Consider the following 26,268-nt stretch of genomic DNA (forward strand, 5'->3'; position numbering starts at 1 on the left):
GATGATGAGTATCAGAGAAAAAACAGAGCAAAGTGTTTTCTGATTACTGTTGTGGGTCAACAGTTGAAACCCTGAAGCATAAGAGCTTTATAAACATTATAACAACAAGCTGCAAGTGCTATGAAACTATTAAGGATAACAAAGGCTTTTTCTTGTTCACTCTAAGGCCCATGAAAGAAGAAAAAATAGCAGTAATAAGGGGAAATGCTTAAATACCAGAGAGACCACAATGACCATTTACCCCAAGACCTCTCTTCCTCTCAAAGAGGAATAAAAACATCCCTCAAAACAGCATAAAAAAAATAAAATCTTCATCTAAAACACTGAAATACCCTTGACACGCTTCAGAGGCAACTTATTTCAGAACTTAACTTGTTTCATTTGAACAACCAGAAACTGGATCTAGTTATGACTTTGACAACAAGGTCTACAAATCCCCCAGCACCACATACCTTTTCCATGCGTAAGTAGCTATTCAGAACAAGTCAGTCAGCTCTCAGTATTTTTTTCAATAAGGAGCTGGACATACGCAACTTAAACCTCATATTAGCTTGTTTTTCCAAAACATGGATCATTTTCATAGCTTGTTTTGAGCTGTCTAGTATTTCTGTATCTTCTGAAATATGAACGACAGAACTGGACACAGTATGCTAAAACCACACAAACCCAAGATCATATCTCTACCTCTATGCCGATGCTGTCCCTTTCACATTGCCAAAGATTAGCAATGGTCTTTTTTCTACAGCACTGTACTGAGAACTTACACTGACAGTAATACATAATTTTCCAAATTCCAAGAGTGTTTCTTTATTACTTTTCTTTTAAAATCTCTCATCTATATGTACAATCCATACTTGCCTGAATTCAAATGTAATTTTTTAGACTGTAACCATTTAAACAAACAATTCGGATCAGTATTAGTACCCCTTCCTTTTCATTAATTCAATGCTTTTAATGCCCTAAATGATCATGTTTTTATCAACTTCCAGCTCTACAAATGATTTTATCATCAGCTACATAGTTGATAAAATTGCAGCATTTAACCAAACATCTTCTCTAGTAAGCAAACCCTTCCTTTAACAGTGGACAGAAGTACAAACAAATGTTCATGTCAGTGAGCTCATTATTATCATCTAATGTATGCTATATCAATCTCCCAAACTGCAGATATATTAAAAAACTACAGTCCAAGAAAAACTACCTACCATGAAATCACATTAACTGGTACTAATTACACCTTTTATTATGTTGTCAGTGGCAACAACACTGCAAATTAACAACTCTTCTTTCACAGGCATGATGCTTAACTTGGATGTTGGGAGTTTTGGGGTTGGCTGGTTGTTTTTTAAGATTTGGAACTAAATTGGTGATTTCCCAATTGTTTGGAACATCTTCCACTTTCCAAGATCAGTGAATAATAAATAATGGATTAGGGTGCTTTCTTAATTTAGCTTCTTTAAGAAGTTTCGGGTATAAATCATCCAGGATTACTGATTCTGATTTAGCAGATGCTGCCTCTTTTGTCACAAATTATATACATTCCTACAAAGCAGAGGTGCCTTCATTTCTGTTTCTGTTCAGAACTGTCATTTGTATTTTGCAATAGGACGTTATTCTTATTCTTAGCATTGTAAAGAATGCTGTACTATCTTTATTTCTTTTGGCCATTGGGATTTCATGATTTTCTTCATTCTCGTGGCTCTTGAACCCTTCCATTCCTGTTGTTGGTAATACATGCACATGCGTGCAAACACACACAAAAAGCAAAAAAGTGATCAATGTTTATACTAGCATACTTCCTAAAAGAGTAATACAAAGCTTTGAATAGAACTGAAACAAAATAAAAGTGTTACACGTTAACATGTGCATTTTGGGGTAGTAAAGTCTGTTGACAGCAGCTTTAATTTTTTTTTGTATTTGGTAATCCAGTGAAAGAAAGGAAAAAAAAAAAAAAAAAAAAAAGAGGGGGGGATAAACCCTTGAGATAGCCTCTACAATTCTCCCAAACATACTTTTCTGTCTCTCCCAGGAAAGTTACCATAAAACTGTCAATATCAAAACCATCCTACTTCAAACATTCATACACTACACTCAGTGTCATAACCTACAGGAAAGTAAATTATCTAAGAAATGTTGAGTGGCGAAATGTTTTTGTATTGAATATTGGACAAAAACATCCTCTGTATTAAACATTCCAAGCACCACAGTGCTTGGAAGCAGATGATGTTCTTCTGTTTGTGTTCTAAAACATTCTGAAAAAGTGAAGCATTCTTTAATATATCACTTGCTGTTCAAGCCACAATTTCAAGTTCATGACGAAAAGGCCCCAAATCCTGAACAGTGAAAACACTACTCATTAAACTGCTTCATTACTTGTTTGCCTCACTCATCTGGGCCAGCACAAATAAAATTCATAATAAAGTAACAAACATCTACTCAAGAGATCACAAATGATTTCTACAAAGAACATTTGAAAGGAATTCAATTCTCAGAACATTCTTGGTAAACAAGAATCCAGTTATCACATGTAAAAATATAAAATATAAATTTAAAATGCTTCCAGGGTAACCGAGCAAAACAGTAACTAAACACATTGAGTATCATATTGAGTCCTTTGAATAAGACTTCATTAGTTTTGTCTGACAACAGGAATTACAAGTAAACTTCTAGCTTAATAATGGATATCCAATGCGACTTAGGGCTTATGGTTTCAGACACCAAAATAAAACATTTAAACGCTTTTCTGCTTTAAGAATTACATTAACAGGTGTACACAGACATGTCAGAAAGCCGACTCGCTGACCTAAATTTAATTCCCACTTTACTCAGAGCTGTATTTAGTAGTTGCAAGATGACACAAGGGCTAAGAGATGAGAGTACTGCCACCTCGTGCCAGTCAAGCTGAAGCCTAACATACAAGACTGCTGACTAAAACTAATCCCAGAACACGTTCTGCCTTTAAAGTCTGAGAGTTATTTGAGATCAGATGCTTGATCATGAATTATGAAAGAGCATAATAGTATCAGTCTTTAAGAACATCTTAAATTCTTTAAATAAAAATAATCAAACTATCTGTACTTAATCAGCATGTCTGGCAGCAACTACTCATCGTATTTGTCATTTTAACTCCTGGGTTTTGTCACTCAGAACTGTGATAAATTTCAATCACCAGGGATAAAAGCTTTGGTAATGGATATCTGTTTCAAAGTAAGCCTTTCTGGTTTGGTTTGGGCTTTTTTTGTAAAAAAATTATGATAAACCAAAAAAAATATTTGTATATGTATACACAGTTTGACAGTTCAAAAGATATACAAAACTTCTTTTGAAACACACTGATAATACACCTGTGCTATAAAAAGGGTCATATAGTCTTACTGCATAAATATTTAAATACCTATGTCAACATAAACTTTATAAAGTTGAGAAGTATTATGAAAATTCTCAAGTATACTGATAAACCACAAAGAAAAAAATTTCCTCTCAGTCTATTCTTATCTAAAATACAAGCACTACATCAAACATTACATAATAATGTCAAAACCGTGATTTTTTTTGTTTCTTTTCTGATATATATATAATTCTGCTCAGTGGATATTTCAGTGACTTCTCCCCACAAGAGTCATTATTACAAGCAATAAAAATGTAAAATAGGAGTACTCACCAACATCATTAGCTAGAGAAGCAGGATCAGAAGCCCCAAGGGTGGCTTCAAACTCCTCCTGAAGACGGTAAGCTCTCTGAAGAAGGGATTCTAGCTTATGAATGAATTCAGCACTAATGATATCCTGCAAGAAGATAGACATTAGAAGATTTTCTATTTGTTTACTGTCTGTAAGATTCCTTTGTAAAATCTATGAATATTAAGCCTTCAAAGAGCAAACCGTGCCACATTAATTTCCTACAAACCACACAAGGACACTGTCGGATCAGTACTTCAACATCCAAAATATACATGCTTTTAAAACATGCATATTTTATTTAGTGTCAAAAAAGAAAATGTATATTTAAAAATACTTTAAAATGATCTGTGATGTTTACTTCACTAGAAATAATGAAAGCCACACAGGTATGTGTTTATTTCAAAATACTTTTAGCATTTAGTTCATAAGAACAAAGGAATACAAATAAAGTTTAACCACATTATTTGTGAATATTCATAAATTGATCATCTTTCCCAAGACCTTTATCTTTGCTAAGCAGATATCCTCCCACATAATCATAAAAGAAAGGGATAACCCAAGGGATTTTGTGCAGAGAACTAGTATGCTTGGTAGCTTGGTAATACCATCCAGAAACAAACACTGATGCAACAGCAATTGCCAAAAAATAAACAACACTAATTCCCACTCCCCACCCTCCTCCAAACAGTAGATTATAGATTGAATATACTCACTTCTACACTTTCTTCTGCAATTGCGTCTCCTGCTCCCAGCTTAATGGAACCACAACTTGCTTCATCTTCAACTTGCCTGTTACGGAAAGTTAGTGCCTGCTCCCATCGACGCAGTGCTTCTTCAAAAAGCTCCATACCTGGGGGAGATCAGGAATATCTGATACACAGAGCTTCAATATGCATTCACATTTTAGGGTCACGGGAAACTATGCGGCTAATAAGCACAATTATAGCAGAGATGTAAGTTTTTAAAACAACAGCAATTCCCAGTCTAAAAAAAAATAAACATACATCTGTCTTTTTAATAAGACAAAGAAGTTTACAATGCAATCACAATGTTCAATGTATTTTTTCCTATTTACTTTTAAAAATAATTTTATGGATTACCACTACAAATATAGGAATAAAAAAATACATATTTTGAAAAACTAACTCAAGATATCATTATTTTATGGAAATGTTCTTAGACACATGCCAACAGGACACTGTGAAAGAACACCACAATAATACTGTCTAAGTGTCACTTTGCCATGAAAACAAGAAATTATTTACATTTATTGTTGGCCGATGCTGAATATTCTTATTATTCTTATTCTTATTCTTATTATAACTTACCCATCAAATATAAATTTTCGGGTGTGGTCACTGGAATATTGACAAGCTTAATATCATCTTCATCTGCTTTATCCCAGGAATTAGAATTGGCACAAGCACAACTGTGACAAGAGGTGGCACTCTGAACCTAAAAAAAAAATAAATTTGAAGCATTGTTACACAGAATATCCTGAAAAGTACATTCCCGTCAAAGTACAATACATCCACACTATCTGCCTAGAAACTGTTTTTAATATGTAGTAGGTACAATGGCCTTCTCCGCATGTCTAGCCTTCTGCACAGCTTGTTCAGGAAAGTTGTTTCAGCTCAGTGAAAACATTAGGTGCATATTCAGTGCAAGTCAACAGACGTTCAAGATCCTTAAAGCGCTTTTACTTACCGAGGCCAGGCTTTGAACTGAACCAGAGTATTTACTGAAAAGTCCTCCATTTGCATAGATACAAGACTGAGATCCTTTTTCCTTGGCAGAGCTCAGAGAAAGAGTCAAGTTTTGCCGACTACTGGAACAACTAGAACCTAAGAGATACACTGGTTTTAAAGCTGCTGCAAACTCAAAACATTGTAACTTTTGTTAGCAAGATCAACCAAGAATTGCGTTTACTCTTTTCAAGAAAATCCAGTTTAGAAGCAAACAACAATTATTCTTTTATTTACAGTTCTACACGAGAAACTACAAATTAGAATAGTCAGTATCTATAATAACAATCATGCATTTGAGCATAATTATTTTCCCATCGTATAAAAAATTAAATCCACTTTTCTCCGTGTTGAGATATGTCCACAAGAATGGCAAACCCCATTGTTAATACATTATTGATAAAAAAAGTTTTAATCCAAATTAATGATTAAACTTCACCTTTGAGAACAAGACCAGCCTATAAGTCAATGTAATTTTGTTCCTAATTTGCACAATTTCTAGTTTAACAATTCAATACTCAGCATTAAAGGGAAATAGTTTGTTTTACTACTTCACACTTACACACACCCATCCCCTCACACCCTTCTTCCCCTCCAAGAAAAAAGAAGCAACCCTGGGTGTTGCTTCATGTACCTTTTTCTGATGCAGCTGCTTTGGTACACTCTAACACTAGATGACTCGGTTCCCATGGTGGCACTTTCTTGTTTTTCTTTCCACGCCTTCTTTTGAAGTGATGGGCCAGAAAAATAACAGATATTGCACTCACTGCTGTTACTGTGAAAAGCTTCTTTAACCCAGGAGAAAGCTTTATCTGAAAATAAAAGAGTGCAACTTCATTGGAAATATATGCTCCTTAACTCCCACCTTTCCTCCCAACCTCCTTTCCTCCTTTTGGTGCATCCAACCTAGGCTACAGCTTGCCTGAGGGAGATAAGAGATGCTGCTCTCACACCTGAGAAACAACCAACTCTGAGTAAGAACACAGACTAACTCCTCCTCAAAATTTGTGATGGCCAGTAGGTGAGACAATTTACAAAGGGGCTGGTGCGACAAAGTGAGAGGCTGCACTGACACGCACTGCAGCACCAAGAACTATAAGGTATATTGCAAATCTGCGAACTATGGGGATCTAGGTAAATGACTTCCAGACAAACTTTTTTTTTATTATTTCTTTTTAATGCCACGACAATGCAGGCCTTCAATTAATTCTCTAACAGCAAAAAAATACTGAGAAGAAACTCACCCATCACAACTACACTATTTTCCTGCACTGTAAAAGACTGGAGGATTCAAAAGCAAATGTTTGCATGGCTTTTCAATTTGGGAAGAACACGTATTTAAACATACTCCTCTAAATAAACCATCTTTTTTCAATTTTTATGTTTTATTTTGGATATAGATCAGTCATAGGTTTACAGATGTTTAAAGTAGCAAATGAGAATCACATATACAAGCAACTGAAATTAAAAGCCATTAATGAAGTTTATAAAATTCAAAGGGACAAGATACACAAAGAAGAAAAGAGCCATTTAACTGGAAACTAGAGTCCACATTCACAAAAATCTTAAGGAAATCTATGCTGCTTGAGATACAGACTGCTGCGAGAAAAACAGACCTGCAGTCCTTGGGGCAGATATGGTGTTTCTTTAAGACACTTCCTCATAGGAGAGAGAGCTGGTCACACAGGGTACCACTGCATCCTGGCAGTCCCTGGTTGCTCTGCAATTGTTTAATACTATCAGAGTTGCGTAATTTAAAGAAACATTGAAAGCTTGCTCTGCGTTGAGTTTGCAGTCAACAAGTCAAACACCTTGGACTTGAGAACCCTGTCCTTAATGGTACTGTATCTTGACTGAAGCTGAAAACCTACCACTGTACTCTGCAAGGAAAAGGAAATCCCTGAAACACAGCACATACAGAAAAGAGTTAATAACCAAATATCTGAGATTAAAACCTCAAAGCTCACAGAATTAAATGCTAGAACTAAAGTTTAAAAGAACTGTAAGTGGATTTTTTTTAAATTTGTCTGTGCCTACAAACATCATCATAAATAAATTAACAGCGAAATGAAAACCTCTAAGGAGAGGAAAGTCAACAGTTGCACATAATGGAGTTGTATGTGGTATTTAAAAAGGGTATGAATACACTGCAATGTAAAAAAGAAATCAGTGATCCTGTAGTGAGAGTTTTAAAGTATTAAAGTATTTTAAAGTATTAAAGTAGATACAGAAAAAATGAAAATAATCAGATGCAGCTAAGACAGAATATCTCATTCTGGTTTTATATGCAGTAAAACTCTGAAAAGCATTTACATGCAAATATGAAAACTGACACAGCTTTTGCTTACAAGCATTTAATTCAATAAAAATAAAACACAGTCACGTTAAAGACATGGGTTTTAAAAGCAGAACTTTATTAAAAAAAATTTCTGGCATTCCCAATTATAAACAATTTTTTTTTTCTTTTAGTTATCCTTGTCAATGATTCAGCATACACAGAATGTAAAAAAATCTACTGGACTATATTTGTACAGCCAACTAGAAACTCCTTTTTTTTCTCCTGTGTATTATGGCATCAGAATACGGCTCACTCTTCAAGAAATTTATTCTCTGAGAGATACAACTGAAGCCTTAATATCTTCTCAAGTAATTCTGACTTATTTCACTCTATCATTTACCACATACATAGTTACAGGCAACTAACATCTCTCTTCTCTGAATCCCTACAACACAACTACAGCTCCTCCTCCCAGTCTTTGACATGAAGGTGCTCTAGGGACAAATCTTATGATTCTCTGCACACAAGGAGGATCAGCTTCACAACACTTCCAGCTTTTGTCAACCTGAAAACTAAGACCATAATATACTCTTTGCCCAGATTTGAGTGACTGCTATCCATGCTGCTAGTGAATACTAGACTACAACATCAATGAAAGAAAATAAAAATTAATCACTCCAGGACCATCTGTAAAAGGAAATACTGTGATTAATAGAGTTTCAAGATTTTCAAGTGCAAGTCCTTCAAGTGCAAGGTCCTACATCTGGGTTAGGGCAATCCCAAGCACAAATTCAGGCTCGGCAGGGAATGGCTGGAGAGCAGCCCTGAGAAGGACCTGGGGATGCTGATTGACGAGAAGCTCAACATGAGCCAGCAACGTGCGATCGCAGTCCAGAAGGCCAACCGTATCCTGGGCTCCATCAAAAGAAGTGTGGCCAGCAGGTCAAAGGAGGTGATTCTGCCCCTCTACTCCACTCTCCTGAGACCCCACCTGGAGTACTGCATCCAGCTCTGGAGTCCCCAACATAAGAAGGGCGTGGACCTGCTGGAGCACGTCCAGAGGAGGGCCACAAGGATGACCTGAGGGCTGGAGCACCTCTCGTATGAGGAGAGGCTGAAAGAGTTGGGGCTGATCAGCCTGGAGAAGAGAAGGCTCTGGGGAGATCTTATTGCGGCCTTCCAGTACCTAAAGGGGGCCTACAGGAGAGCAGGGGAAGGACTTTTTACTAGGGCATGTAGTGATAGGACGAAGGGGAATGGCTTTAAACTGGAAGAGGGCAGGTTCAGATTAAACATTAGGAAGAAATTTTTCACTTTGAGGGTGGTAAGGCACTGGAACAGGTTGCCCAGAGAGGTTGTTGAGGCCCCATCCCTGGAGGTGTTCAAGGCCAGGCTGGATGTGGCCTTGGGCAACCTGGTCTAGTGGGAGGCGTCCCTGTCTATGGCAGGGGGTTTGGAACTCGATGATCTTCAAGGTCCTTTCCAACTCTAAACCATCCTACCGTTCTATGATTTTCTTTGAAGACGATCTTTATGTAACTGAAATTAATAAAACCAGAAAAAGGAACTGAATGATTTTTTAAACCATCCTGGTTTTAAAGAATCACACTTTGTTTTAGTCATGTGCCACTTAATCAAACAGAAGTGATGTGAAAACTAGAACAAGGATTTTTGATTTACGTTAATGAATTACCATTCAGATTAATTTGATGAGTAGTACTGGCAATCTAGAAAGTATTTCAGACCAAACTTGATACTATTATTCAAAATTTAATGACAGTTATGTTTAGTTTCTAAATACCTAAAAAATTCTAAAAAACCTGACCCAACTTGAGGATTTTGACATTTAATTTGATGAGAATCACTGTGCTGTTGCAATATGAAGACATATAGACATTGCAGAAAAAGCAATCTCTCAGTCTTTTCAGTCAGATGTATGATGATGCACTAAGTGGTTATTAGCAGAAAAAGACAAAACAAAACCCTGCTTATTTTAGTTCAATGTTCTAAATAAACTAAAAATTAAGGTATTCTGTATATATGTCATCACATATTTCAAGCTCAGAAGAGAGCGTACAACATTGCAATTAAAGTTCTAAACATATAACAAAAGTGACAATATTTAGATAATGTATGTGTTACCTGGTTAAGAGAATAATACCAAGAAAGGGGAAGGTGAAATACCCGTAACGCTACCGTCTTCAGAGAAAATCGTGCCTCATTCACACCTTCTTCTGACATGGCTCCTTCTCTCCCATAACCTCGTTAAGTGGAACTATCTTGAAAACAGTCACAGATGGTCTCCGGAATACTCTGTCAAATGAAGGATAGGTACTAAATTATGCAATAGAAGCCCAGGACAGCTTTCTTCTACAAGCTTGAATGCCTTACAGAACAGGTACATTACTTGTTTGATTGATGTTTCTGAGTAGAGATAAGACTTGTGCTTAATGAGAAGACAGCAAATTTGCCAGCTCAGCTTAGGCCCCATTCCTTCCAACTGCTCTGTGCAGAGACCTGTATGCGCATAACCAGGATCTACAGAGGACTGAGTCTGCTTTTATTAGCTGGCAGTTCACTTATTATATCCTCTAAATCATACATGCCAACAGCACTGTTTCCAAGATCACTACTGTTGGAAGAACATATTCACCAACTAAAAGAGTTTAAAAGATTTGAGAGCAGCCAGAAAAAGTTAATCTCATCCACCGCTCCAATTTTGTTGTGGGCACACCATGAGGGATCAATGCTGCAGCCCATTAGAAGGGCCGCCACCCCCCCCTTACTCCCTGAAGCGAGCACAAGGCCCAAGCCCCCGACGCGCCACATCCACCACCGCAACCCCGGCACAGGGACAGAGGCGCAAGAAAAGGGCGGGCCCACACGCCGCGGGAGCGCGGTCAGCTTTAACCACCGGCTCCTTTCCCTCCGTGACGCCTCCGGCCACAGGCGTTTCCTCAGGGCAGGAGTCATTCCCCGCCGCGGGACAGCGAGCGGCGCCCGGCCGGCCTCGGAAGGGCAGCGAACCCCCCGTCCCCGCAGGCAGAAGGCGCCACCCCCCCTCCGGCCCTGCCGAGCCCTCCCCGAGCCCCAGCACGGCGGTCGGAGCCTTGCGGCGCCTCAGGTGGGCAACGGACAGAGCCGGGGTGCCGGCTCCGCACGCCCCTCAGCCCCCGTCCCCACAGCCGCGCCTCTCCCTGGACCGGCTCCCACTGCGCGGCGGCCCCGCGCTTTAGCCGCCCTCGGTTACCTGCCGAGCCCCGGGGGCGGGCACCACAGGCAGCAGCCGCGGCCCCTCACGGGCGGCTCCCTGCCCGCACCGGCGGCTGCTAGGAGACCGGTGGGGGATCTGCTTCCGGGCCAGTGAGGAGCGGCCCAGGCCGGCCAGGAGGCAGCCCCTCTCGCTGCCACGTGAGGGTGACCCACTCCGTTAGGAGTCCGCGGCGGCCATCTTTAGACAGGGCAACCTTCCCCGGTGGACGGCTAGGCAAGGGGTAGAGAGAGTCTGGCGCCGCCATCTTTGTGCGGGGCAACGTTCACGTGAGCAGCGGAGACGCTCCGCGCGGCCATCTTTGTGCGGGGCGCGTCCTGCGGCCGGTGGGCGTCTGCCTGTGTGAGGGGAGGGTGCCGGCGGAGCCTTCTCCGCGGCCTTCCCCGCCACGGCGGCCTTCTACATCGCGGCGTCCTGGGCGGGGCCGCGCCGCCCGCCCGCCGGGGCCGCTGTCCCCGGAGGCTGAGGTTCGCCATCGGTGTAAGCCGCGGGGCTGGCCGCTGTCAGGCTTAGCTCCGGGCTCCGCGTACGGGGCGTCCTCCCGGCTGCTCCGGTAAGAGGGGGAGAGTCCCACCGGCGGCGGGGAAGGCGGGTCGGGCCCGGTATCTGTGAGGAGGGGGTGGATAGGAGGGCGGCGGGCGGTGTCTCCAGCTGGTCTCAAAGTCCAGGGCGGCTCGGCCCGGCGGGGCGTGTGGGCAGGGTGATGGCCGCCGCCGGCGGGAGCCGTCTGGGCGGCCGGTGCGCCGCGGTCCCGGAGGGCTGGGCGGGGGTGCGGTGCGCGGCCTGTCGGCCCCGGCGAGCCGAGGTGTGCGGGGCGGTGGGCCGGCGGGGCCGGGCCGGGCGGGAGGCGGGCGCGGGGGGGGTACGGCCGGAGCGGCCGAAGAGCGTTGAGTCCATCTCCGCAAATACCGGATGAAGTTGAAGCCGTGCGGGGACGGTGCTGCAGATACGATGCAATTCCTAAAAGCAGTCGTTTACCTATAAATTACTGTTCGTTGCCTGAGGGCTCTACACGCTGAGATCGCCGCGTACGAGGGATGAAACAGACCGGAGAAAGATAGTGTGGTGTAGCACCTAGTGGAAAATCACTGCAGACTCGGGCAAAGCCCGAGTTGGGAAAATCCTCTTAGAAACATAAAGGTCAGCTAATGGGTTTCAGAGTTAGGATTTAGAGTGGTGGAAGAAAGAAATTAATGGGCAGGCTGTATCCCTTAAATGTGAATGTAAAAATGAAAAATGGCTAACTCTGTGAGAGAACTCAAGCATTTTTTTTTTTAAAACGTCCTTTCACTTTGGAAACAATACTTCATGACAGGAAAAAAAAAATCTCATGAAAGTGACTTAAAAAATTGTGTCTTGCTCTCATGGAGAGTTCTTGACACCTGAAGAGAAGGATCAGGTATCCTTCATCACCTTACTGAGTATACTTTTGTCATTTACTGGAAAAATACCAGGTTTTATTCTAAATAGATAAAGTAAGTTTTCTACCAGAGTTAGTACTGGTGTTGTCATTTTTTCAAGGAAACAGTATACTCATGTTTAGAGTTAATAGATTTAAAAAGGTACAAATAAGGAGGCATGGGAAATGAAAACCAAACCCACCTACCAATTAACAGAATATAAAGGAACTTACTGTGTGAAATTAAGATTAATCTTCCTTATTTCTTGATCTAAGAAGACTATTCTCAAGTTTGGTAACCATATTATTCCTGTACGTTGTTATGTTGAAGTAATTTCTCTAATGATTGTCAAAGATTCCAGTAAAGTTTTAAAGAACAACATCGTTCTTTAGAAAATTGATAGAAAAATGTGCATCTGAAATATATAAATCTGAATATGTATGTCTAGGGCTGTAGCTTCAATGGGAGTCTATAGTTTGGAGTGAATGCTGGAGGTTTTGGTTTTTGTTTTTTTTTTTCAGTGTGAAGGATATCTATACGGCAAGTAATTACTGAAGTTCCAGATCTCTTTAGTATTGTAAGTAATTAAATGTTCAGATACAAAATTGCACCCCCGTGTCACTCTTAATTTGTTGCCATAAAATGAAAATAAATGTTAAATGAAATTGTTCCAGTGCATCACTAGTAAAATAACTGTGAATGCAAATAAGAAGCCTGAACTTAGACCTTATGGTTTGATATGCTTTTATTCAGAGCTGTACAGGCAAAATAATAAAAGCCTATAGTGAAGATAAAATTACTGCTTCAGGTAGTTGCTGTTTTCAGAAAAATCCTTTTATTCTTAAAATCTTCTACCAGCATTCCTGAGCCCTGTAAAATGGTCTGATTAAATGGCTCCATATGTAGGGACATCAATGGAATAAAGGCATATATTTGTTTATTTCAACATCTTTTGAAGCGTTAACTGCTATAACTAGTCAGATGAAAACATTAACTTTAATTCAAAAATTTTTTGAGAGAATTTAAAATCTGGTATGTTTCTTTAAGAAATATTAGGGTCCCTGCGTGAGCATAAGATCATTTTTGAGATCAGTTGAATTCTCTTAGTGTTTGATGGGATTTTTCTGTGTGTGTAGTAGTTCTTCCATGGTAGGCACCACACGAGTCTGTGATGCCATGGAATTCTGCTGAATAATAAATAGGTTGCTGGTCATGATGCTTCAAATTATGGTTCACACGAGCAAATGTTTTTTTCTTAGTGAATGCAAAGAATAAACAGGAATGAAAAAAAAAAAGACTGGAGTTCAAGATAAGTGTTACAGGCTTTTGTTTTTTCTTTGAAGTATGACTTGCTAAGCATGCACTAAACAAAAAAGTGTTAATAAGTCCTTTTGAACTTTAGATTATTCAATTAGTTGAATGATGTAGTATGATGCATTGAGACAGGTGGGCCAAAACAAACATTTCAGTGGAAACAAGGGAGAGAGCTAGTGAGAAGAAGGGACAGACTGCAGAGTTCTCTCCCAAATACATGGGAAACATTTGATAAGAAGCTTGTTGCGTGAATATGATTGTGAACAGTTACTGTGAAAATTTCAGTTCTATTCCCAGTTAAGTTTTAGTTCATTCTTAACCTCGTAGTGAAACAGAGGTGCTTCTTGTATCCCATGTATGTAGGTCCATGGTTTTTGGCTTGTTATTTTTCTAAGGTTCCTGTAAGACCATGAAATACTTCTAAAGGGTCCGTGAAAGATGACAGAAACAGTCTTGTTACCACTGGACACATGATTGCTGTCTAAGAATTCCTGTCTTGATAACAGTCTTTAGAGTTTTTCAACCTGAGGAAGGCTGACATTACTGATACGGATCCTTTCCAGAGCCTTTCTGTCTTTCTAATATATAAACTTGTGGTTCAGGAATCCCCAGAGCTGGAAAGGATTATATTATGGATATATAGCTGGAAAGCTATATATTCTTGTAATATTTTTATTCTTCTCTGGATGTTGTCTTTTGCTCAGTAGTGGAAACAGGATACTGGGCTGAAAGGGTCTTTCATCTGACCCAGTAGAGCTGCTCACGTGAGATATCCAGGTACTTTCCCAGTACAAACTATCACATATCACTGGGGGCCTGGAGATATATTCCGGCTTCAGAACAGGAGTATAAAATGGAATGCAAGAGAAACTATAAAAGTAGATTTGGGGTTTTAATTTCTTTTTTAATTACTGAAAATGTGAAGAATTGACATTTGGATGAGGTCAACACAATGCAGAAGCTTGTGAAAAAGCAGATGTGATAATGAGATACATCAGTAGAGGAAGATAAGCAATTTTCTCAGACAAAGTAGGAAGTGGTGAAATGGAGGAAGGGCAGTGAGCAAGGGGGGGACTACCCTGGGCTTACTAGGACTTAGAGAGATGAATCATGGTTTTGAAATTAATTTTACAGTTTTAAACTTTAACATAAAATTTTACAAAATGTGTTAGTGTAGTGCAGCTAGGTATATTAAGCTACCAAGGTTATGGCAGTACAGTCAGTTATCATGGTTGTCACAGGATGGAAGGAGGTGTGTAATAATTTTGTTAACAAAAGGTGAAAGAAAGGCCATTCAGCTCTGCCTGTACAATTACTTGTAAAAAAATCTGTAACATTAACTAGACTTCTCCAAGGGATACTCTCCATATGGACAGGAATAGGGACCACTTCCGTAGGGACACGAGTTTCAACATGGTTTGGTCTTTCTGGTGATTATTATGAGGAAATGCAGACTGCACCAAGAAACAGAATCTGTCTTGAGCAGAACTCCTGGGTTTGAGTTTGTTCAGGACTGCAGGTTTGGATTTGCGCAGTTCCAGGTGTGAAAAGTAGCTATTAAATCCAAAGCATGAGCTGAAGTCTCACTTCATTCATTGCCTTGTATTACTTGGAATAAGGCATTCAGAAAGCTTCTTCCATGAAAAAATTAAGCCTAAAGCTTTACTAATCCATTATACCAGTCTTTTTAAAGCATTTTTGTTAAATCAGCATTAATTCACACTGAATATTTTTTTTTAAGGTTGTCAGGGCTTTATTTGAAGCTGACTTGTCCATTTTTAATGTTTTAACACCCTTTGCAACATGTGCAAGATGAAACCTACATTCATGTTTCCATTTCTGTTCTGAAAAGGAACTTTACAGTTCAAAGCAGAATTGCTAATATGACTGCAGTGAGGAGGTTTGGCCTGGAAAAGTATCATTTTCATACTGGAAGTGTCTTTCAGCAATACTGCGCGTAGATCACAAATAGACACTGAACTGAGGAAATACTTCTCCAGCTGCAGCTTATATTTGAGATATATTTGAGAGTAGTGCTTTTTAAATGTCATGCTGTGGATCCAGGAAGAGAATTTAGACCTCATCTTGAAAAAGATCACAAATTATTAATTTACTGTAGTGTTTCCAGTCTTTTGAGATAAGTTGTTAAATATTTTATTGAACAGCTGTTAACATGACATTCAAAAAGATTGATACACATACTTGAGTATATGTATCCATGTTATATATATAATAAATATCTTGTGTATTATTTATGTATAAACAAATGTTTATATATAAATAAATATATGTAAATACATATATGCAGGTATATACATGCATATATATAATAAATTATATAAAGTATTATGTATTATTCCAGTAAAAATAATATATAATACTTTAACAATATTATTTGTAAAAAAAATGTTTGTAGAAATAATATAGACCACTTATACACATACACACACATTTATAAAAGAACGCTTTGCTTATCAAAGGGAATTGAAATTACTCTTGATTCAAAGGGGTCTTATTTCAAGGCAATGGAAGTAAAGACCAAGTGACAGAAAACAAATCGAAAGTTTAACAGGAAGTGTGTCTGAGATGCTGACTAGGCAAGGTTTTCATTCCCCCATGCTGTCAAAGCTCTAGGTTACTTAATAATCAAAGGAGTGATTTGTCATATAGCGGAAGGAACAGACCTAAAGCTGCCAAAGCAAACAGGCAAAGTGGAAAGAGATGTTGATAACAGTGCTAAAGGCTGCCGGTATCAATCAAGGAGTGTGCATCACTGAGTTAGAATGGAAGTTTATTTGCAAGTCTTGATAAAGGAATGCTAGATTGGACAGTTAATAATTGGTCAAAGAAAATATAATATTTCCTGGGCTTTAGGGAGATTGAGGCAGCAATAGTAATTGTTTAAGTGACAAAACTGGAACAAAGTCCTTGGATGGTTCTTCTCTGCAGGAGTCAATTGAAGTATTTATATAAAAAGAATGTTACTGAATTAATTTTAAAATTTTCCTTCTGTAGAACATTATAGCTTTCTCCGCAAGCATCAAAATAGCAACGACAAAGTGATTGTATTTAGCATTCTTTATTTCTGATAAGTTTCTGTATCTGCATCAGAGACCTTGGATAGACAGAGAGAACTCTTAACAAGAGAAAAGCTCGCTGAGTGTTCAGTACTACATGTGAATTAGAAGTTTCAGTTTGCTTTTGATATATAATATGCCTGAATCTGGAATGCGTCTTTGTAAATAAATAAAACCAAGATAAAGTTTCTGTCTCTTGTCTGACAAGTCATGTGCTCTTGCATTTTAGCCTTCATAGCTTTGGCATACTTCAGCAGCGTTGCATAAGATCCCTTTCCAGATTATACAGTCAAAGCCACCGTCAGTTTTGTATAGGCTTGAAAACTGTAATTTCTATGTTTTTGGGGTGCCATGGTAGAGGCCAGAAAGTTAAATAATTAATCCAAACCAGCTCTGCTGCACTCAGGATTCTGTTAGTTTATGCCCTAAAAGTCAGAGTATTTTGTTTTAGAAATCAGCTATGTTTAATTTGGACTATTGGATTCTCTTACTGTTAATAAAGTTATTTATACTAACTTATTTTAAAAAGGCACGTTCTTTTAAAAGTTATATATATGTTGCATAGTAGATCTCGAATATTGCTACCTACTGTAAGGAATTGTGTGTTACTCATTCTTATTTCTGTTGACAAGTGATTCCCTGGTCTTGAAAATCCCGGCTACAGGATCACAGAAAATACAGCTTCTAAAATGTCATCGCCCAGCAGCAATTGCCCACACTTGGAATCAGTTGGTGAGATAACAAAAGAGGAATTGATACAAAAATCTCATGTGAGTTGTAGCAGCTTACTTTCTTCCTATCACAGTTAACTCTGATCACTTATTTTAGTTATGTATCCTGTCGTGTATTATTAATTATAAGGTGCATTTAGGTGTTAAGCATGGGTAAAATCTTATGTACTGGAATAATAAGGTTTAAATGAAGTATGGGAAGAATTACGGACTTGATAAAACAAAAAAACCCAGGTTTTTGGTACTTTACACTTAAAGAGTACCTTTCCCAGCAGTGGCATCCAAAGCAAGTGATATTTTAATGGAAATATTAGTTAAAAGAGTTAGCATAAGATCAAGATGAACTTTATTTTCAGATACTGCCATTGTAGCAGTTAGTTATTTGGAATGTTAACATAATATAGTCTAACTGACCTGACTTCAAGTAGAAACTGTAACAAAGAAATTTGTTTTTCTTGAATAACAGTTCACTTTTTGATGGAGGAGCCACAGTTTAAGAAACTGCCTCTATCTGAACTCTTGGTTTCCAGCTAGTATTAATAAATGGAACAAAGAAAGATCTTGTAACCCATTGTCATAGGTGGGAGGTGATGAAAAGCTGAATCTTTTCTGTCCATGGTGCTAAATTTCTTGATCTGAAAAGCGTTAACAGTTGATTTGCTGCTGAGGGGTATAGCATTTCTCTAGTGTTACATCTTTTTTTTTTTTTTTGGTAAACCTTTGCAGGTAGTGTTGACTGTCTGCAAATAGGAACACGCAGTTATTACAAGTTCTGTCACTGTCATTTCGTTTTATGTTAAATTGATAGGAAAGACCAATTTTGAGGATTTTTATAGTAATGTGAACCAAACCATTTTTTGTTTAAGATCAAAACTCAGAGAGAAATCCAAGAATTTACTAGAAAAATATAAGGATCTTAAGATTATGGAAGCAAAACAAAAATTAGGTTGGTTATCAACACATCCTTTTTTTTTGTCTTAAAATTATTCAGCTGATACTGAGCTTTACGGTATTTTTTCTTGTTTTGTCTTGAAGTTGTGGTTTACTGGTGAAAGTAAATGAAATAATACTTTGCTTGTGCGTTTAATTTTAATAGGGCACTTGTCAAGACTGTAAAGTGAGAGGACCCAACCTTTGGGCATGCTTAGAGGTAAATTGTTCTGTTGTTCCATAGTAGGGTCCCTTTATAGTAACCTGTAGATAACACTGGTAGTATTTTTTTGAAGAAACAACTGTAATGAAATTCTTTAAATTAGTTTCTTTAAGTTATTATTTAAAAGCAAAACCTCTTGTGCAGTTTTCTGTTTTTAAAAGTATTTACCCTCTATCAGGTACATATTTCTTGCAAGTTAAGAATACTGTGTTTAAAATGATATTTTTTGAGGGAATAAGAAGCTAGCATATTAAGATTCCTTTTTCAGTTATGATATTTTTTAGCTCTTAAGATCTATTGTTTGGGTTTTTTTTACCCAGGTCTGTAGAGCTGAAAAAAGAATATATTATTCCTGAATTAAGTTACTTGTTATAAGCCTCTCTTAGCATTTGTAGCAATAACACCTAGCAATAGATGCTGACTTCTTACAGCATAGAAATACATACTCTGACTTTTTTCTTTGTTTTGCTTAGTAATAAAAAACTTATTTTGAAATTTGTTGAAGCTTGTACATTCTTCAAACTTCGTGTGAATTTTGTTCAGTCTTTATCCTGTATATAGTTATTTCTTAAATATGCTTTTGCCTTATTCTTCCTGCTGTCTGCAAAACCCATAAATTTAATTTTAAAGAAAAAATGGTTCTGAAAATGTTGCTTCAGATTGATCTATGATACCAACAGGAAAGTATGCATCTAATTTACTTTTTTAAAAGTCTCGTGAGTTCTTTGTACAGCTGTTTCCAGAGACAGAAATTTTGTTCTGTAGGCTTGACTTCATTTCTTGGCAACTTTTGTGTAAGTCCTGTCAGGAAGATATGTAGGCTGAGATGACAACCTTTAGGTATATGTATGAGTTTTTTTAAAAATCTACTTCATTAGTTTCCTTTTAAGTGGATTATGGTAACAGTTAAAAGATCAGATTATTTTGCTCCTTCTATCAATAAGAGGTAGAAACGAAGGGGGAAAGAAGCAGTGTTTAATGTGTTTTTGTTAGATTGCTTGAAGTTTAATTAAATATGAAAACCCTCTTGGGAGTAGGAAGAAGTGTTCAGGGTTTCATCAGCCTGTCAGGTGGAGAAATGCTGTGAAGCTTGAAACGTGGTTTATATTTCTCACTTAGAGCTCTTAAACAGTTAATGAAAAACTTTTCATACCAAGATTTCCATAGAAGAATTTTCTAATTGCAGTAGGACACGTGGTGTCACAGAATCATAGAATCGTTTAGGTTGGGAAAGACCTTTAAGATCATTGAGTCCAGCCATTAACCTAGCACTGCCAAGTTACCACTAAACCATGTCCCTCAGCACCAAATCTACACGTCTCTTAAATGCCTCTAGGGATGGTGGTTCAACCACTTCCCTGGGCAGCCTGTTCCAATGCTTGACAACCCTTTTGGTGAAGAAATTTTTCCTAATATCCATCCTAAACCTGCCCTGGTGCAACTTGAGGCTGTTTCCTCTTATCGCTGGTTACTTGGGAGAAGAGACTGACCCCCACATTGCTACAACGCCCTTTCAGGTAGTTATAGAGCATGATACGGTCTCCCCTCAGCCTCCTTTTCTCCAGGCTAAGCAACCCCAGTTCCCTCAGCCACTCCTCATTAAGACTTGTGCTTGAGACATTTCATGAGCTTCATTGCCTTTCTCTGGACACGCTTCAGCACCTCAATATCTTTCTTGTAGTGAGGGGCTCAAAACTGAACGCAGCGTTCAAGGTGGGGCCTTACCAGTACCAAATACAGGGGGACAATCACTTCCCTAGTCGTGCTGGCCACACTATTTCTGATACAAACCAGGATGCTACTGGCCGCCTTGGCCGCCTGGGCACACTGCTGGCTCGTGTTCAGCTGGCTGTTGACCAACACCCCTGGGTTCTTTTCCACTGGGCAGCTTTCCAGCCACTCTTCCCCAAGCCTGTAGCTCTGCATGGGGTTGTTGTGACCCAAGTGCGGGACCTGGCACATGGCCTTGTTGAATCTCATACCATTGGCCTCAGCCCATGGATCCAGCCTGTCCAGATCCCTCTGTAGAGCCATCCTACCATCAAGCAGATCAACACTCCTGCCCAATTTGGTGTCATCTGCAATGATATGCTGTGATATATCTCCTCTTGGATGAATTGACATCTTGCCTTCACCTTTTTCAGTAGAAAAACCTGGTGAGATCCCAGCATGTTAGCTACCTGTAACTTACCCAATATCTGTGATTGTTTAATATAGAAAATTGACTGTGTTCAGCTGCTGTTTGATTGTATAAATTAACATGCTTAGAGAGTTATACAGATAACATGCTGTACCATCTGATGTGATTGTCTTGACTCATGCAAATAAGGAATTAATGAAAATTGCTTGAGGATTGGCAGCTGCAAGATTCCACGCTCAGCCAAATATGTTTTGCAATTAGCACAATTAAAATCAACAATTATTTTGCCTGTTATAACTAGAATGTAGTAAGTACTTAACCATATAGCGCTGGAAACTCTTATTTAAAGGTGAAAAAGCTAATTGATTGTGAAGTAATACTCTGATAAATAGGCACTGCAGATAGGAGCATACAGGCATTTTTTTAATAAATGTGTCATGTTCTGAGGCTGTTGCGATTCAGTATTTTAGACACTGGGCTGACTTCATATTTTCTGTAACAGTTTCTTCCAAATCATGAATTGTAAAAAATACATGTTGACCTTAACCTGAATAAATATATCAAAATGGCCAAAAAATTATATTCCAAACGCATTAAATGTCTAACACTGCCTGCCAGTGAGGGGAGTTGAGTTAAATCTTGCAGCATTCTTATTTGCTTTAGATGATATTTATTTTAACATTTATTGTGCATGTCTCTTGGTTTGTCTAGGACTTTGCAAGTTTGAAATTTGAGTGAATTTTAAAAGAACTGGCAGTATATTCCTATTCTGTAAACCTGTTTGATACTGCTTTTTAATTCTGTATACTTCTCTATATCTTGCTCAACAGAACAGATGTACATATGTTGGCTGTGGTGAATCCCATGTTGATCACAGCACCACCCATTCCCAGGTATGTGTATTTGCTAGTAATACAGTTATTTGAAGTAGCAAAGTAGAATTAGAGAACTTTTTTTACTCATTTTAGTAATGTCAATAACCTGTGTTAGCATAACAGTTTGGAAGTTTGATTAGCTATGATTGTTTTTCATCTATAGAGGCGAATCTTACTAATTTAGGAGTATGTGAGTTTACAGTCTTTGTGCAGCTGCAGTTATTTATGTAATTCTGACATTATTATGCTTCTTAAAAGAACCTGGTGAAAATTAAAAAAAGAACAACAATTACTGATGATTTTCAAGATGTGTGGACAAAAGACTTCTTGAGTACTTCAGCTTATACGGAGTACTTCGCTACTTCAGTCTAACTTTTTAGGATTGTGGCTGCCTGATGGATAAGGGGGGGGAAGTTGGGTTAATGAAGGTGAGAGCTGAACAGGTGTAAGGTAGGAAATATAAATTATCAGAAATAGGTCCTTTGTTTCTGCATTATGCTGCTTGTTCCAGTGGCTACAGATGAAGAACATATAGACTTAGATGACCATGTCCTTTCCTGCTATGTCCTCATTTTGGATCCCCCTTGGTAGGAGCAGTGGAGTATGTGCACTATGTTCCCCAGCATGCTGAGTCCTGGCCAGGCTGGACAGCTTGAGCGCATCTGTTTGAGTCTTAAACTCACTGTCTGTTCTGTGCACGCTTGCCAAAGTGAAGCAAATGAGATATATCATTCTCTTAACAAATATACTGGGGACACAGGGATGGCAGTTTTGTTAACATGTCATTTCAGAATCGCTGACTTTCCAATTAAATGAAACTCTTGCCACCAATTTACTGTTAGTCTGTCAGCAAGTATATCTAAGGTTTCACACTGAGCAATTTTTGATCCTTAAAAATACTAAAAAAACCCTGCAACCCTGGTGAATATTAAAATGAACAAATAGTTATATACCAGGGTTTTACAATAAGTATGCTTTGTGACTGCATTTTACCACCACTCTTGATTTTTTCTTTATTTTTTTTTTGAAGCAGAGCTTTGAGAAGAGTGCATAGTTATACAAATCAATAGCCCATTAATATAAATCTGTATTTTTTTTTTGCAAGCTATTTAAGCTGAATCACAGTTCTAAAGCCTTTACTATATATCTCTATATATAAATAAGCTGCTTGTAGTGCAATTGGGGAACAGATGGTCCCTCAATTTCTTGCCTACAATTTTATACCTCTTAGCTTTCTGTGGTAGTTTATTCCTGATTTACATGCTGTTTTAGCAATGTTAGGTACTTGCCAGGTAAGAGAAAGGGAATGGATAGTTTGCTTGCTGTCAGTGACATCCTTATCTTGATTTTCTTGTTACTTAATTTTAATTTCTGGATAGTAAACCCTCTTCTGATTTTTTTTTTTTTTTTTTCCAGTAAAAATCTCAATAAACTGCTAAAATGAGAGAAACAAGGTTGACATGAATCCATTTATTTCTGCTTACTCTAGTTTCCACAAGGAAGGCTCCTTGTACTGCAAATAATCATGTTCAAAAAAATTAATAAGCTGTTGTTCTGGAGACTTATAATTATTTATGCAGCTGAAGCTACAGAATCAAGCATATTCTCATGATTAAAATTGTCTTGAGATATTTATGTAATCTGATCTTTCTGATGTTTTTAGTAGGGGTAGGGCTAATTAATGAAATTGTAGCCCACATTTTGTATTAAAAACATTGTTCTTATACAAGGCCTTATCAAATGAGGGGAGGAGGAACTTGGGCATCCTGCAGCAGTTGTAGTATTTTTTTAATTTCTAGTAAATCCTTCATCGTCTATAAACTGACATAAGGAAGAAATACAGGAAAGATTGGTGGAAATATTTGGAGGATGATAGCAACTGTGTACACAATCTTGCAGTAAGCAAAGAGGTTTAAAAAAGAAAGATGAAGATTAGAACAGTAAAAATATTCTCCGTCTGTCAAATTTTTATATTGCTTCACAGTGTGAAGCTGTCAACAGGATAACTAATTGAGTCTAGAATGTTAGTTTTGATGTGTGCACCTCTTACTGTAACTGAACTAAAAAAATCTTATCTTACTCTTCTGATTGATTGTTAAATATCTTGAATTTTCTACAGCAAACTAGTAGAAATAAACACCGCCCTTAAGGTAGAGGAGGTGGCTGCCATTATGACCAATAGGAGATATCCCTGGAAAATGTGTTTGTTGTGACTTGTAAAACTTCTGACAACAGGCTGTCTTCTTATTTTTGTAATTATGCAGAGGCATGTCAGATCTGACAGTGGCTTAGATTCTGATTGTACCTTGTTGCTAATTTGAGTGACTTGTACTAAAAATGAGTGTTGGATAGTTTGTGCTAAAATTTCAGTAATTGAATTGCTCTTTTTTAATATTCTAATGTACATATTTGTTTCATTGTTGAAAGATCTAGAATTATAATGCTTCTTTTATAGCTTGTGTATATCGGTATTTAATTATTCCAAATTTCTGAATCACAGTTTTGGTTTTTGTTCTGTTTTAGGAGACAAAACACTGTCTAACTGTCAACCTTACTACACTGCGTGTTTGGTGTTATGCCTGTAGTAAGGAAGTATTCCTGGATAGAAAATTAGGATCTCATTCTCCACTACCAAATGCAAGACTGTCTCACCAAGCACAAGAAAATAGCGTGCAGGTATTTTTTAACCCAATGAAACAAAGGCAGCTGTAGCTTTGCAGTAAACATTGTGTCTTCTCTCAAACGAGAAACTGACTTTTCCTCCTTTCTTGTGTCTGAACTTTCTATTAATTTCTCTCTATTCTCATAAGACTTCTTTAAAAAGACATTACCCAGCTTCTATGTACTGTCTCTGTGTACTGCATGCTTCTGAAGAATGCTTTTTTCATCGTATTGTCTAATTGTTCATAATCTACAATAAACTGTAAGGTACAGAAAAAAACACAGGGTTAAATTTAAGGTGACAGGATTGGAATAGTTCACCTGTGCTTCCCCATTCTGTCAGCTCTTGAAAATGTTACTTACAAAACTCATTACAGTAATTGCTGGCTAACTTACAGGGAGTGACAGAATGCCTTATTATGTATCTGTGGACACTTACCTGAGATACAAATTCATTCATACAAGTGCAGTACTTGTAGAGAAATAAGTGCTAATTGTTAACCTCATTCACATAGTAATACAAGACACTTTAAAGGATCCCTATAACTTAGTTTATGAGGTTTAAAAATACCTAGTTTTCAGTTTTGATAAATTCCTGGAAAGGTCTTGATTTATAAGTATGTATGTATATGTGTGGCAATATTTTTCAGGAATTTAACTGCTGTGCTAGAATTTATTAAGGCAGCAGTAGTAACCTGTGTATATTCTATATAGGTGTGTAATTTGGGTGTACAATGACAAATATATTGTGTTAGATTCATGTGGAAAAATATGTATCAGACTAGAAATCAGGAGAATGCTGTTCGTGTTCTGTGGCTGTTAGGATTGCTAAGGAGTAAAATAGGCCAAAGAGAGAAATATGGTCAGTAGCTGGATAGCTGATATTAGTTGAGTAAAACACAGGCTTAAAATGGTAGTGTTTTATATGATGATAGCATCAAAGACAAGACTTTTTAAAAGTGTTTAGCTGTTCCTAACTCCACAATTATTAACAATTAACACAGTAAATGAAGAGTAAATAAATGAATAAAACATTAGCTAGTATTGGAGACAAGCTAGAGGTAAAAGTGAGCAAAGCAGGCATTGTATGGAGAATTTGGAAATACGGTATTTGCTTGTTCTGTTCTTCTGCAATTTCAACAAGGTTTGTTTAGGTTTGTTTTGTTGTTTTGTTATCTTCTCCGGGTTACATTGGTCTTCACTGGCGTCAGTACTGTTCGCTCTGATAATATCTATCCTAGATAAGTGTTGTCTTGGAGAAAGTTATGCTGCAATTTCTTGAGTATAATTGTTTGGCATAATTCATGTATCTGAAAAAAGGTGTTATTTCTTTATTGCATATTTGACGTACTTACATAAAAATGATAGGTAACTCAGTTAAAACTGACACAACTACAAGTACGGTATTTCTAAAATTGTTTTGCTTGAGGCCTAGAGCTATGGAAGAGATACCATGATGCACAGGTTGAGCAGAAAGATGGGCAGTTTTTCAATGTATGTAGAGGGGAAATATCCTTTAATATCTACACTTCATAGTTTAGTATTTAATATGAACATAATCTGATCATTTTCTCATAAAACGCCAGCAGCTCAACTAGAATAGCACCATTGGAATATTTTTTAAAAATTTCTGTTGTCCTGATATAAAGCTGAGTTCAGACTTCTGAATTTCTGTTCTGTTACGCTTAACCTGTTTAATCTTCCAAGGTAATGTGTATAATGTATAGAAAAATCAGTAGAACTTAAAGTCTGTCAAATGTTTTGTTTGGAATTTTTATTTATGTGCTCACAAAAAGAGTTTGTCATGCAATAAATGTCTGCCTGCCTGATACTTTGTTTCTCTATGCATACATTTTGCTTCCAAGAGTTTAGTTTGTCTTTGTTAAATGTAGTGAGCCATCTGGTGGCATATCAAAAACATATACACTAACTTTTATGTAATG

At 37.9% G+C, this 26,268-nt stretch overlaps 2 protein-coding genes and 1 long non-coding RNA gene across 4 annotated transcripts in view; 2 read left to right on the forward strand and 1 right to left on the reverse strand.

Moving 5' to 3' along the window:
* The window catches only part of MIGA1 (mitoguardin 1), a gene marked incomplete at its 5' end in the record, with an annotated part of 39,822 nt that extends 29,878 nt beyond the window's left edge, over nucleotides 1–9,944 (reverse strand). Inside the window, 6 exons of the mRNA XM_082483586.1 lie at nucleotides 3,662–3,785; nucleotides 4,394–4,530; nucleotides 5,009–5,135; nucleotides 5,388–5,524; nucleotides 6,060–6,237; nucleotides 9,846–9,944. Coding sequence (XP_082339712.1) covers nucleotides 3,662–3,785; nucleotides 4,394–4,530; nucleotides 5,009–5,135; nucleotides 5,388–5,524; nucleotides 6,060–6,237; nucleotides 9,846–9,944 — 802 coding nt within the window. The remainder of the gene's footprint in view (nucleotides 1–3,661; nucleotides 3,786–4,393; nucleotides 4,531–5,008; nucleotides 5,136–5,387; nucleotides 5,525–6,059; nucleotides 6,238–9,845) is intronic.
* A 1,524-nt stretch (nucleotides 9,945–11,468) lies between these two features.
* LOC309672928 lies at nucleotides 11,469–17,433 on the forward strand. The gene is made up of 3 exons (XR_014269272.1): nucleotides 11,469–11,527; nucleotides 12,896–12,951; nucleotides 17,398–17,433. It is a non-coding gene; the product is annotated as an uncharacterized lncRNA (long non-coding RNA).
* Nucleotides 17,434–17,442: 9 nt separating this feature from the next.
* USP33 (ubiquitin specific peptidase 33) overlaps nucleotides 17,443–26,268 on the forward strand; it is a gene marked incomplete at its 5' end in the record, with an annotated part of 37,329 nt that continues 28,503 nt past the window's right edge. Inside the window, 4 exons of one of the 2 annotated variants that reach the window (XM_082484553.1) lie at nucleotides 17,443–17,535; nucleotides 18,593–18,646; nucleotides 21,620–21,682; nucleotides 24,188–24,340. In XM_082484553.1, the coding sequence (XP_082340679.1) occupies nucleotides 17,455–17,535; nucleotides 18,593–18,646; nucleotides 21,620–21,682; nucleotides 24,188–24,340 (351 nt within the window). The remainder of the gene's footprint in view (nucleotides 17,536–18,592; nucleotides 18,647–21,619; nucleotides 21,683–24,187; nucleotides 24,341–26,268) is intronic. The other variant, XM_082484554.1, reaches the window with a different exon arrangement.

Source organism: Vanellus vanellus (assembly GCF_965231255.1).
Source record: "Vanellus vanellus genome assembly, chromosome: 5".
In the NCBI taxonomy this organism is placed as follows: Eukaryota; Metazoa; Chordata; class Aves; order Charadriiformes; family Charadriidae; genus Vanellus; species Vanellus vanellus.